The following is a 14,417-nucleotide window of genomic DNA, read 5'->3' as shown; positions in this document are numbered from 1 at the left end:
GTGGTTTTTAAATGTTACTACTAATCTTGTTTTCAAAGGCAGTTATATTTCCTGTATCTGTCCGTCACAGTAACAGCCAAATAAAGTGGACGTGAAGGGAATTACAGTCTTCTACCCTTCACAGTGGGTCTCTAACCTATTCTACTCACCTTAAGTTCATCCTTAACTCTTAACTCTTCCCCTCCCACTGGTCCTCCTCTCTCTCTCTCTCTGTCTCTCTCTGTCTCTCTCTGTCTCTGTCTCTCTCTCTGTCTCTGTCTCTCTCTGTCTCTGTCTCTCTCTCTGTCTCTCTCTGTCTCTGTCTCTCTCTCTCTCTCTCTCTCTGTCTCTCTCTGTCTCTCTCTGTCTCTGTCTCTCTCTGTCTCTGTCTCTCTCTGTCTCTGTCTCTCTCTGTCTCTCTCTCTCTCATTTCAAAAGGTCACTGTATCTCCCCACAGCCATCAACCTCACCATTAAACACTGACATGGCCCTGAAGAAAATACTATAACAAAACAAGGTGGTTTAGATTATGAAAGCAGATAAGCAACTCAATCTCCCCTAGCCTTCATGAACACCTCTGGTCCAGCCAGGCGAAGGATGTGATCACACACAGACACACACATAGACACAGACACACACACGCACACATATACACACACAGACACAAACGCAGACAGAGACACAGCAATGGCTATCACTCTCACCATTAGGAACTGAACGGACCTGGGCTGTAATTTAGCTCCTGCCAACAAATCCTAATCAGATAGGCCTCTTAAAGTGTAGACACTAACCTAACAGCAGGGCATGTGTGTGACAGGGTGGAGACCCCCTGATGAATGACAGGCAGCAGTCCATCAGTCAGGGTTGGGTTTCAAAGGCAAGCCTCTCGTAAAGCCTGCATCTGTCTCCTCACATCTCATCCATCACACACACACACACACACACACACACACACACACACACTGTTCCACTCACTCCCCCCAGACCTAGGCTGCCCGAGTCGGCTTACACCTTGGCCCCTCTTCTGGCCCTTCCCTTGGGCCATCTTGGGTCCTTCCCATCCTTCACTCTTCATGGGCCCTCTCTAGGCTTCTCTCTGCCCATCTCTCTCGACTTCTCTCTGCCTGGGCATCCACGGTGAAAGGTTGAGTGGGTGGAGGCCTGGATCTCTGGATCCTGTCTGGTCTGCCTTACTAGAGGGTTAGAAGGTCTAGTCTACAGGGGTCAGTCAGAGTACTGTGTGTCTAGTAAAGGTCATCTAGCCAGGTTAACTGGGCTACGCTTGGTGCCATGTGTCATGTTAATGGTCTGTGTTTAAGAGCCAGTGAAAGGCGAGTGGATGGGAAGCCCTGTAGTGAGACGGAGGCTCTCGGCTTCACTGGGGAACTGAACTCATGTCAAAAACATATGGCACTGAAATGGATACATACTGAGCTCCGTGTAATGTGTGCTGTCGGGCAGTGTGAAGGAGCAGCTTTGTTTGTCTGTGTGTGTGGGGTGTATGCGTTCCCCTGTGTGTCTACTTATTGGCCTTCCTCCATTTCTTTGACTGTCTTTAAATATTGCCTTCCCGATTTACCTGCTTTTGTCCACATGCCATGTTATTCCAATGTATAAAAACATTTATAGCCAGACACACACACACACACAGTCCTAGCGGAGAACAGCAGAGCTTGCCAAGTCAGCGCTGAGCGCTCAGAGGTGGGATCATCATGTTGGCTCTGTGTCTCATCTCACGTCTTATGGAGGAACGGCTAAATAATGCAAAGCTTCAATTAGGGCTCTTTGGGGGTCTTAACCAGCGCCGTTCCATTTAGACCCCCCTAATTCCACTGCAGTTAAACCCAGAGCTTGTAGCATTTCAGCCCCTTGGAGGAGAGAGGGAGAGAAGGAGGAGAAAAGAAGAGAGGGAGAGGGAAGAGATGAGGTGGAAGGGGAGAGAGGAGGGAGGGAAGAGAGGAGATAAAAGGGAAGGGAGGAGGAGAGGGAGCGATTTTTCTTCTTTTGTGCTGATTGCTTTCATTCAGTTCCCGGTCAGGGCTCAGGTTGTCGGAGGAAAATAGAAATCTAAACATTTCATGGCCGACATGTCGCTGTGACCCCGGGCTCATCCCTCTCTGTCTCGCTCTCTGTTTCTCTCTCTGTATCTCTTTCTCTCTCTGTCTCACTCGCTCTCTTACTCTCACTCTCTCTCTCCTTATCTCTCTTTCTCTCTGTCGCTCTCTCACTCACCCACTCTCTCTATCTATCTATCTATCTATCTATCTATCTATCTATCTATCTATCTATCTATCTATACCTCTCTCTCTCTCTCTCTCTGTCTCTCACTATCACTCTCTCTCTCTCTCTATCTTTCTCTCTCACTCTCACACACACACACACACCCCTTCTTCCAGTTATTTTTTGTGCCTTTGCTGTGTGCTTGGTTTACCCCGGCTATACTCCTCCATCTCCCTTTCCATGCTCTATTACCCGAGAGGCTGTTATTCCCTCATCTTTTCTCTGATATCACATGGCGTTATAGCGTCCACCATGCGTTTTCTTTCCCCTTCCTTTGTCCTCAGTGTCTTTAGCTCCATATGATATGGGGATTCCCCCTCTCTCTCTGTGTGTTTTGGGGGGCGGGGGAGGAGAGAGGCGTGTCCGGGGCCAGATGTGAAGCCAGCTATCATGTCAGCTCACGGACGATCAAACAACCTCACGCTCACCCAGCCTCTGCCTCACCTGGGGGAGAGTCCTCCAGGGCCTCCCCTATCTCTCCCCACTTCATTTTATCCTCCCCTCGCTCACCTTTCTCTCCCCTTCTCTCTCTCTCTCTCTCTCTCTCTCTCTCTCTCTCTCTCTCTCTTTCCTCCACATCATTCTCTCTCACCTCTTTTGTCTCCCTTCGTTCTGGGGTTGCCCATAGAAACAAGTCTAGTACCAAACCCCAAACTGACCTCAGACCAGTGTCTATAGGCCTTGTTGTCATCCTACTCCACATGACGCCTGGTAGCCCATAGAGAAACAGTGTGAGACCAGCTACCGTGTCAACATGTCACTGACTGTTGACTCCGCGCTGCCAAGGACACTACCAGGGCCCAGATGACATGCCACCGCTCCCCCACCGACAGGCATCGCGGGTGGGCTACAAACACTCAGCTTGGTGGGGTGGCTGGAGGGCTGGTTGGAGGGATGGCGGGAGAGGGGGGTGTTTACGCACATGTCATGGGCGATCACTATCAACTGTCACTGCTGATGTCCCCTCAACCCTGATGATGTGTGTGTGTGCACATCAACGTGAATAGAAAAGGGGACAATAGCACGGATCATCTCCATCTCATCAACCACAGTCACATCACCCGGTGCACTGTACCGTCGCGTTCCCTCACGATAAGCCATATCTTCCTCTCATAATCCCTGTGTATCATCAGAACCTACTCACTCAATCAACTCACATGAAGTGTTATTTGTCACATGCGCCGAATACAACTGGTGTAGACTTCCCCGACCATTACCATATCAATGTAGAGCTACATACAGGAAGTCCCATTACCATATCAATGTAGGGCTCCATACAGGAAGTTCCAGTACCATATCAATGTAGGGCTCCATACAGGAAGTTACATTATCATATCAATTTAGGGCTCCATACAGGAAGTTCCATTACCATATCAATGTAGGGCTCCATACAGGAAGTTCCATTACCATATCAATGTAGGGCTCCATACAGGAAGTACCATTACCATATCAATGTAGGGCTACAAACAGGAAGTTCCATTACCATATCAATGTAGGGCTCCATACAGGAAGTTCCAGTACCATATCAATGTAGAGCTACAAACAGGAAGTTCCAGTACCATATCAATGTAGAGCTCCATACAGGGAGTTCCAGTACCATATCAATGTGGAGAGGTAGGAGGAATCAGAGGTAGATATATACATAGAGGCAAGGTAAAGTGACTAGACATCATGATAGATAATAATAAGGTATTAGAGGTAGATATGTACATGGAGGCAAGGTAAAGTGACTAGGGATCAGGATAGATAATAATAGTAACAACACATTTTAAATAGCCAGGCTGCCATCTGAAGAAAAGGAGAGAAGAGAGGAAGCTGGAAGTGGTGTGAAGAATCAAGTTCCCCAGGGAGGGAGGATAGCTTGGGGGATGTTTGGGAGGATAGCGGGGTCTCGTATTACAAGTGGTTTGTATGTAATCCAGGACCAACGTAAAGGGGATTTGGGTCTAGAGCTAGAGCTCAGTGCTGATTCCATAGACCGAGAGGCAGAGAGACCGAGAGGCAGAGAGACCGAGAGGAAGAGAGACCGAGAGGAAGAGAGACCGAGAGGCAGAGAGACCAAGAGGAAGAGAGACCGAGAGGAAGAGAGACCGAGAGGAAGAGAGACCGAGAGTGAGAGAGAAAGAGAGAGAGACAATAAAAACCCTCCAACCCAAAAAGGCATGTGGTGTTGATGGTACCGTCAATTAAATTATCAAATATACAGACAACAAATACCAATTGACTTTACTAAAACTCTTCAATGTCATCCTTAGCTCTGGCATCTTCCCCAATATTTGGAACCAAGGACTGATCACCCCAATCCATAAAAGTGGAGACAAATTTGACCCCAATAACAACCGTGGGATATGCATCAACAGCAACCTTGGGGAAATCCTCTGCATTATCATTAACAACAGACTCGTACATTTCCTCAATGAAAACAATGTACTGAGCAAATGTCAAATAGGCTTTTTACCAAATGACCGTACAACAGACCATGTATTCACCCTGCACACCCTAATTGACAAACAAACAAAACAAAGGCAAAGTCTTCTCATGCTTTGTTGATTTCAAAAAAGCCTTCGACTCAATTTGGCTTTTTGGGTCTGCTATACAAATTGATGGAAAGTGGTGTTGGGGGGAAAACATACAACATGATAAAATCCATGTCAACAAACAACAAGTGAGCGGTTAAAATAGGCAACAAACACACACATTTCTTCCCACAGGGCTGTGGGGTGAGACAGGGATGCAGCTTAAGCCCCACCCTCTTCAACATATATATCAACAAATCTGCATCACCCGGCCTCACCCTACTAGAATCTGAAGCCAGGAACCCAGCACCCCGGAATTAAAACACTATCTATGCTCTTTTCCTTACTTTCGCTGTGTGTGGGTGTGTGTGTCTGTGTCTGTGTGTGTCTGCCGGCAATATTTGTGTGGGAGTTTGAATAATAATGACTGTTTCAGTTGGTTGTTTATGAGAGTGTGTGAGTGGTGTGTGTGTGGCAGCAATGTGTGTTAGGAGGTAATTGCTGTAGCTCTGTGGAAGAGCCTCCACAACACTGCAGAGCACGGTAGACTGCAGGGCTGTGAAGGTCATTAGTTCTACCAGCCTCGTAATCAGATATGGAACGTTCAGTTAAGAACCGTAATGAAACGTCTGCTGTTGATCTCTCACTGATGGTCTCCACGGCGAGCTAGGAGAATATCTGGAGGAATAGCTAGAATCTCCCCTCTTCTTCCTCTCTTCACCCCGCCCTCATTTAAACACCGCTCTAGGAGAATAAGATCGCTGAAATATCCTCTCCTCCCGCCACCTACTCCTTGTTTGCGCTCTACTCACACACACTAGCCTTCTCAGACTGTAACCCAGAGGGCAGATTAGAGGCGGTCTAACCTGTAACGACGTTCACTGTGACCTGTTGTTCTCTGACCGGTTTTATCATTTGTCTCCCCTAGTCCCCCCCCCCCCGTGTGTAACCGCCTGTAATCATCATCTCTGAGACGTTGTCGGTATTAGAACGGCCATCTTTCAGGCTCTGAGGTAAACCGAGCAGTACTGAGGGAGTGGGGGGGGGTGAGTGTGTTCGTGAGCTTGTTTGTGTGTGTGTGTGTGTGTGGGTGAGTGTGTGTGTGTGGCAGCAGTGTTCACTGGTTTAGTCCATCATTGTAGTGTTGTAATAGCAGCCAGATGTTGTGTTGTAATGATGCCTGCGCTCATCCAGATAGGTTTACTTAAGTGGGATGATTAATTACCCAGGATGGTAGCATATGGGAGAGAGAGAGAGAGAGTGAGAGACTCCAGAGTCCCAGTGAGCATCAGTACATTTTACTGAACACAATATTCTGTTGTTGAACGTTTCTTGTGTGGGGCTGTCATCCTTTTGTCATCTTCGTTTGCTCAAACCTGTAACTAACTGTAACTAACTCACAGGTATTTTCCTTTCTCCATCAAACTCCAAAATCATTAACCCTTCCCCATCTCTTATGTCCTCTCCTATACAGAGCAACCACCCAATCACCACCAGCAGGGCCAGTCCACGCTGCCGCCAGCCCTGCCTCCCCACAAGCAGCAGCCGTTGGTCACTGCGCTCAACCACAACTCCCTGAGCAGCCGTAACCGTAACCCCAGCCCGGCCCCACCGGCCGCCCTCCCCGCCGAGCTGCAAACCACACCCGAGTCCGTGCCGCTGCAGGACAGCTGGGTCCTGGGCAGCAATGTGCCACTGGAGAGCAGGTAAGATTTGAATATATTTAAAAAATACATGGCAACTGTATTAAACATGAATTAAGAAAACCTGGCTACCCAAATCTCAAATCTGGTAACAGATTGCTTTAAATCAAGGCATTATGGATTATAATATAACATTAGCATACCTTGAAAGCATAACCAGTGATAGGCAACTAAATTCAGCTGCGGAATGATTTTTGTTAGAGCTGAGGCTAGAACATAATTATAATTATTTGTACACTTCAACTAAACACAACAATAGATTGTATTTGAAATTAACAATAATTTCATACCTTGATTGCATTTAGACACAAAACTCTTTTTTTATTTTGAGAATACCTGGCAACCCAAACCTCCAATCTGGCAAGGTAGTCAACCTTGGGAACCATGCCTTAGCTAAACTGGCAAACCAAAACTAGTTAAAGTGGGCAAACTAGTATTCGTACGTAATATTCAGCCAATTTGGCAACCCTTACCTCAGCCAACCCATTAACTATACTGATTGGTGACCTTGCAAATCAAAGCAGAGCCTATCTGGCAACCCAAACGTGTACTGATGTTTCAACACAGTGAAACTCACCAAGAAATCCAAAACCAGAGAGTACAGTGAGTGTATTTCTTTAGTGTAACCCTCCTCAGCTCTAGTCTTCTTTAGAACTAGGATCATACAGAGAACACACACACACACACACAGAGAGAGAGAGAGAGAGTGCGAGCACACACCCTGCTCAGACACAAAGGCTTTCCTCTCACGTGTTATTGTACAGCTTTTGGACTTGTCAATCAATGACTAGGGACACATTAGAGGGAGATTTAAACACACACACACACATTGATTTGTGCCTCTGCTGTATTATTAGTAGACTGCAGTCTGGCTCAGGTGTTATAGTGTTAATGGGTCTCTTCCTCCACCTCCTCTCTTGTTAGCTCTTCCTCTACCTTCCCCCTGTTTCAAACAGTTACCTGCACTGTTCATTCACGCTTTCATTGTTACACGATACAACAAATCTCCCTCCTGTGTCTGTGTGTGTGTTGCTGTATGTGCCCTTGTGTGTGTGTTTCTGTGCTTGTGTGTGTAGCTGCCAGAGTGAATGTGTGCGTTTGAATCTATAAGTTACGGGACGCTACACTTTTGTGAGCGCCCTCTCTAACCCCGACCTCAGATCCATAAGTCAATTTGTACTTATTTGTATCTTTTTTTGTCCAGAATGTTTCCCACCCTTTTTCTCCAGAAAAAAAGAATGAATGAATGAAAGAAAAAGAGAAGAAAAAACCCTGACATGGCTATGTAACATTACAAGGCAGCAATAGAGGGATGGAGGGACAGGACAGTGTAGCTGTTAAGCAGGGCCGGGGGCCTCTGGGTGATGTGTGTGAAAAGCCCTGGCTGTATAGTTTTATATTTTATGACCAGAGAAGTGCCAGGCCAAACAGTGTGTAAAGGGACCCTTGAATAACACACCTGGCTCTCCTAAGGGAGGCCCTGTTTCTCTCTCTCTCTCACACACACACACACACACACACACACACACACACACACAAACTCACACACACTCTCATTCCCTCTCTGTCCCTCTGGCCTTTTATTTATGGTTCATCTGTCTCCAACACCAGGACCAACCATAACCCCAGACCTCATCTGCTACAGGCGTGTCGGGCAGCTGGAGATCGGGGGGGACTAGCTGGCGTCATGTCCCTCGCCATCCATTTTCTCTTCCTATATGTCCCTCATTCTCTCTCTCTCTCTCTCGCTTTCTCTCTCTCTGTCTCTCCTCCTGTCCATGCCATCATCCTGTATGACCTTGGCTGTCCTCCTCATCTCTTATTGACAAAACAATATGTATACATCTATTATTAATAAGAGGGGCTTAAAACTTGTGTTACTCCAAAACCAAACCCCCCACCACAGGGAATACAGTTCCACCATGGCAACGGGGCCCAGGGGGAAGGAAAAAACACAACACAGGAATGCAGCGGTCAATTCAGAGCCAGTGGGATAGTCCCGGTTCAACACCGTACCATGACCCTCTGTGTGTGTGTGTGTGTCTGTCTGTGTGTGTCTGTGTATCTGTGTGTGTGTCTGTCTGTCTGTCTGTCTGTTTGTGTGTGTGTGAGAGAGATCCTCCCTTGCTATGTGTAGGAAGACTTTTAACCCAAGCTCTGGCTCCAACATGGACAAACACTACAGCACAGAGTACTCACAGTATCAGATTCCCTCTCTCACTTGCTTTGTAGGCACCTTTTCAACACATTTGGCTCACACTAGCGAATTTGAGCACTCCCTGTCTGCATCCCAAATGGCACCCTATTCTCTATAATGTTGTTCAAAAAGTAGTGCACTTTTAAGGGAATATGCCAGTTAGGATGTGCCTGTGTGTGTGTGTGTGTGTGTGTGTGTGTGTGTGTGTGTGTGTGTGTGTGTGCGCAAAGGGAGGTAGTGGTCTTGTTTCGTGTGTATACACAAGAGCCTGTCAGGGAAATAAACTAAACGGTGAACTTTCTTGGCAGCCGGAGTCGTAGAAGTAGAGGAGAGAGAATATTTTGAGCCCCTGTACTGAAAATAGGATCAAAATGTGACGGTGGGATTTGATAAATGATCCCCCATCACAAATTGAATCGCAAATCAAGCGCATCATTTCTAAACCAGACATTATTCTTGACATTGTGGCTCGAGAAGAAATGATGAAAGAAAAGTGTAATAATTCAAGGGTAGGAAGGAGAGCTCTCCAGTCTTCAAAGGTTCTCTTTCTCTTTCAGAGGATGTTGATGAGCAGGTATCATCCCTTTTAAGGTTTTATTGGAAACGTAGTTTGCCAACGAGGAGTATTTTACTACACATCATCTCATCTTACATAATCTTGTTTCATGTTGGCTCCTTCTGTGAAGTCCTCTTTAAATCTTCTCAACTATGGTGGTCGGCCTGGCAACAAAGTAAAGATCCTATATATAAAAACAGAAATCATTCTCTATTGACAGCATGACGTGTAATATATATCTTTTTTTAAACAGAAATATTTCCATAGTTGACAGATCACATAAAAGAACAGCTGCATCTTTTAAGGGAAATAATTACACAGCGTTGTCTAAGAAATGTTCAAGAGATGCCCATTTATTTTAAGCTTCAGATGCTGTCTCGGATCTTTCGTCAACTTGCTACACGACAATATTGCTTCATTTTTGTTTCGTTTTTTGGCTTCCCTTCCCTCCATCTCAGCTCAGTTCTTATATATACTTTTTTTTTGCAACAATGAAGCCATAGTAAAGTAATATAGCCAGATATACTTATAGAAGTAAAGACAGGGTACATTAAAATAATGACAATTACTCACACACTCATGACGCACACACCCTCTCACCACCACCCACTTAGAGAACGGTCACCGTCATAACCGTTTAACTCAATAAGCCCACTTCAACCACCCTCCTTCTCTTCTGTTACCATTACTCATATTCATTTAATACTGAGGACATAAAGAGAAAATCCCCTGGAGACGAACGCTAACGTTAGCTAGCTCCTTTCACCATGACAATAACATAGCAAGCCCTGTTGTGGAGACACTATAGCTAACGTTCGCTAGCTCTTTTCACCAATTACATCTAAAGCCCTGTTGAGCAGACACTATAGCTAACGCTAGCTAACTCTTTTCACCAATTACATCTAAAGTCCTGTTGAGGAGACACTATAGCTAATGCTAGCTAGCTCTTTTCACCAATTACATCTAAAGCCCTGTTGAGCAGAAACTATAGCTAACGCTAGCTAGCTCCTTTCACCATGACAATAACATAGCAAGCCCTGTTGTGGAGACACTATAGCTAACGTTCGCTAGCTCCTTTCATCAATTACATCTAAAGCCCTGTTGAGGAGACACTATAGCTAACGCTAGCTAGCTCTTTTCATCAATTACATCTAAAGCCCTGTTGAGGAGACACTATAGCTAACGCTAGCTAGCTCCTTTCATAAATTACATCTAAAGCCCTGTTGAGGAGACACTATAACTAACGCTAGCTAGCTCCTTTCACCAATTACATCTAAAGCCCTGTTGAGCAGACACTATAGCTAACGCTAGCTAGCTCTTTTCATCAATTACATCTAAAGTCCTGTTGAGGAGACACTATAGCTAATGCTAGCTAGCTCTTTTCACCAATTACATCTAAAGCCCTGTTGAGCAGAAACTATAGCTAACGCTAGCTAGCTCCTTTCACCATGACAATAACATAGCAAGCCCTGTTGTGGAGACACTATAGCTAACGTTCGCTAGCTCCTTTCATCAATTGCATCTAAAGCCCTGTTGAGGAGACACTATAGCTAACGCTAGCTAGCTCTTTTCATCAATTACATCTAAAGCCCTGTTGAGGAGACACTATAGCTAACGCTAGCTAGCTCCTTTCATTAATTACATCTAAAGCCCTGTTGAGGAGACACTATAACTAACGCTAGCTAGCTCCTTTCACCAATTACATCTAAAGCCCTGTTGAGCAGACACTATAGCTAACGCTAGCTAGCTCTTTTCATCAATTACATCTAAAGCCCTGTTGAGGAGACACTATAACTAACGCTAGCTAGCTCTTTTCACCAATTACATCTAAAGCCCTGTTGAGTGTTCTAGTGTTCCATCACCTTTGCTACTTCATATATTGTCTCCTCCATTTGAGATCTTGTATAGGGTCTGGTTTAAGTCCCACTCAGTGACGGAGAGCTTCAGTTCTCTCTGTGAGGTTCTAAGAGTGAGTCTTAGAACCTGTGTACGTCACCGACCACTTAACATGGTGGTGCTTGATGCATTCAAAGACCTCTCTCTTTCTCTCTCTCTCACGTCTGCAGATGAATAACTCTCTATACACACACAGGGTCCTCTCAGCATGGTCAGTGAATAATAACAAAATGATTGCTTCTTATATACCCCGACACACACACACGTCACACATTTCCACATTGGGGAATCCCGACCCCACAACTTCAACAACTCTAAACATAGCCTCTGGGAGCAAGTAGATTAAGGCCAAGCAGGGTGTGATCGACAACCCTGATTTAGGAAACAAATGTGTGTCTGTCTCTGTGTGTGTGTGTGTGTGTGTGTGTGTGTGTGTGCGTGTGTGCGTGTGTGTGCGTGCGTGTGTGTGCGTGCGTGCGTGCGTACGTGCGTGCGTGCGTGTCTTAAATGTCTCCTTGTTATCAGCCTACCAGAATAGACTGTAATTAAAGCCTTTGCCATAAACCTAATGCTTTATAAACTTCCCCTGCAGAAAGACAATAAACTCCAACAGTGATTAACTGCTCTTTTTGATGACAATATACTGTATTTTACTACACCTTTCATTATGACAGTATATCAACAACAGGTTTTTAATTCAGCGATATCAACAATGTGAATATTTTACCTCTATTTGAAATTGTACAAAATGACATTAATAATGATAATACTGCAATACAAGTCTCTGTAAATGATTTGTACCGTGTTACAGACATGCATACAAATCACTGGCTGGATTTCAGCCCAGGGGTTATTTCCTTTAAACACTCAGTGAATATCAGAGAGACAAGCTTTTCATCAAAGAAACATTATTCCACCATCATGTAGAGAAAATGAGAAGGTTAGATCAACACCATTGTAATGGCTTGATCAACTGCTTCTTAAAGTCACTCATTTATTTAAAATATCTCTTACTTGAATTCTTCGCACCATATTCCTCCTTAGCTCATAAAGGGAGAGAGACGCGCACACACACAGGCACAATCATACGCACGCACACACACACACACACACACTCATAGCTCCTAGAGAGAAGAGACAGACAGACGCCATATCATATGTACACTGAGGTTAATCTCTTCAGACTAAACACACACCAACTGTGGTATGCCTTTAGCTAACCCACACACACAGCCCCCGACCTCACCAGCCCCAGACTATCTATAGAAACACAAGGAAGGCTATGTTCTCCAGTCCTGTTCGTGAGTCGACTCGCTAATATAGTTTGTACAAATATTTACAGCCTGGGGGATTAAATACATTTTGCCCCCGGTAACATTGTGAGCGATAAGCTATAGCATCACCATCCCATGAATGCCAATTCTGGACATTGGCATAGAGCCATACGCCTATAGGAAGGAGCTGATGATACGAGGCGGGGGTTCTTCACTTTTATTTCTGTCTTTCATTCATCTGTGGTAGGTAGCCTAGTGGTTAGAGCCTTGGGCCAGTAACCGAAAGGTTGCTTGATCAAATCCCCAAGTTGACAAGGTAAAAAGCTGTCGTTCTGCCCCTGAACAAGGCAGTTAACCCACTGTTCCTAGGCTGTCGTTGTTAATAAGAATTAGTTCCTAACTGACTTGCCTGGTTATATACCATTTTAAAAATCAAGTCAAGCCATTGTGTCAGACTGTGCTCTCCTGCAGCTTTGTGGCTGTAGTCATCAAATTAATACCTTTTAGCTTTCATTTGACATTTTTGTATTTCTTTGTGGATTGCATAGTACTTTTTTTGTGGATTGATAGTACTTATGTCAGGATAATGAACATGTGAAGTGATGATTTTGGAGAGGGACATAATGAGAGTGGAGAGATTTTGAGTTTTAAATTAGTCAAAAAGTGGATGGATGGATGGATGGAGGGGGAGGCCCAGGTGTTTGAGAGCTGTTTTGTGAATGAGAGATGGATGGGTATAGCATGGCAGAGGTATGAGTGGAGGACAAGGAGGGGTGGGGAGGAAGATGAAGGACACGTAGATAACATTAGAGAGAGAGAGAGAGTCGCGGCATGGAGCAGAGATGAAGGGATAGAACAGGGGTGTGTGGGTACTCGAGGGGGTTGGATTAGAGATGGGAGGATGACAGAGGGAGGAGTGTGAAAGGTCTCATTCCGAGGTGATAATCCCTCATCACTCAATCCGCGACTCATTATCATTCTCACCTGTTGTGTCAGAAGACAGCCTCCCATGCCTGTCTCACACACACACACATCATAGACACACAGAGACACGTGCATACACACACATCTCATGGACAAACACACACACACACACTCCTTTTCCGCTCCATACCTTTCTCCTCTCTTTCCCTGGATCAGCTTTCATTAGCCCGGTCTGCAACTCAACACCTAGATTTCACGACAACTATGATTCCCCCGCCCCTTTACGTTTCTCCAAGTAGCTCAGCCTCTTGTCTTTTCTCTGAGCCTGCCATGTTGCATTAACTTCCCTTCAATGTAATGTATATGCTCTGGAGAAAAAACAATAGAATGTGTTGACGTCGCTAACCTGCTAGTTCTAGCTATTGTACAGTATGCTCGCATGCTAATGCTAACATGTCCGCCCTACAGCCTCATGCTAATGCTAATATTGCTTTTCTATCCTCCTGTTAATGTTAACATATCATCTATATTTTATTTTATTTAACCTTTATTTTTACTAGGCAAGTCAGTTAAGGAGAAATTCTTATTTACAATGACGGCCTACCGGGGAACAGTGGGTTAACTGCCTTGTTCAGGGGCAGAACGGCAGATTTATACCTTGTCAGCTCGGGGATTCAATGCTAACACTAACATTAGCGTGTTTCGGACATCAATGCTAATATAGTTTATTTATGGCCTCATGCTAATACTAACAAACTGTTTATTCTCTATGGCCTTGTGCTAACGCTTACATAGCTTATATATGTCAACAGGCTAACGCTAATATTATTGTCTCTATGGCCACATGCTTATGTTAGCGTCTCTCTCCTCAACCCGTTGTTGGAGAGCTCTGGAGATGTGGAAGGAGATATGGGGGGATTAGCATAGTAATGCTGCACAGCGTCACGCCACCTCCAGTCAATTAACAATGGTGGTCCCCGCCACATGCATGCCTTTGCTCTCGCAGTCACTCTACAAGTCCATTATGCCAAAGGAAACTGGTTATGGCTGGCCCACTATCAGCACTGAGAAACCCTTTTGGCCCCGTAGTG

The 14,417-nt window shown here is 45.2% G+C and overlaps 1 protein-coding gene across 3 annotated transcripts in view; it reads left to right on the top strand.

Annotated features, from left to right (window-relative positions):
• Positions 1-14,417, top strand: part of LOC115137566 (teneurin-3-like) — a 383,150-nt gene that overhangs the window by 235,726 nt on the left and 133,007 nt on the right. For all 3 annotated transcript variants that reach the window (XM_065024893.1, XM_065024894.1, XM_065024895.1), the window contains one exon: positions 6,251-6,482. In XM_065024893.1, the coding sequence (XP_064880965.1) occupies positions 6,251-6,482 (232 nt within the window). The remainder of the gene's footprint in view (positions 1-6,250; positions 6,483-14,417) is intronic.

The sequence above is a fragment of the Oncorhynchus nerka genome, linkage group LG11, assembly GCF_034236695.1.
Source record: "Oncorhynchus nerka isolate Pitt River linkage group LG11, Oner_Uvic_2.0, whole genome shotgun sequence".
NCBI lineage: Eukaryota > Metazoa > Chordata > Actinopteri > Salmoniformes > Salmonidae > Oncorhynchus > Oncorhynchus nerka.
Note: the sequence above shows the minus strand (reverse complement) of the source record. Positions and strands in the feature narration are given on the sequence as shown.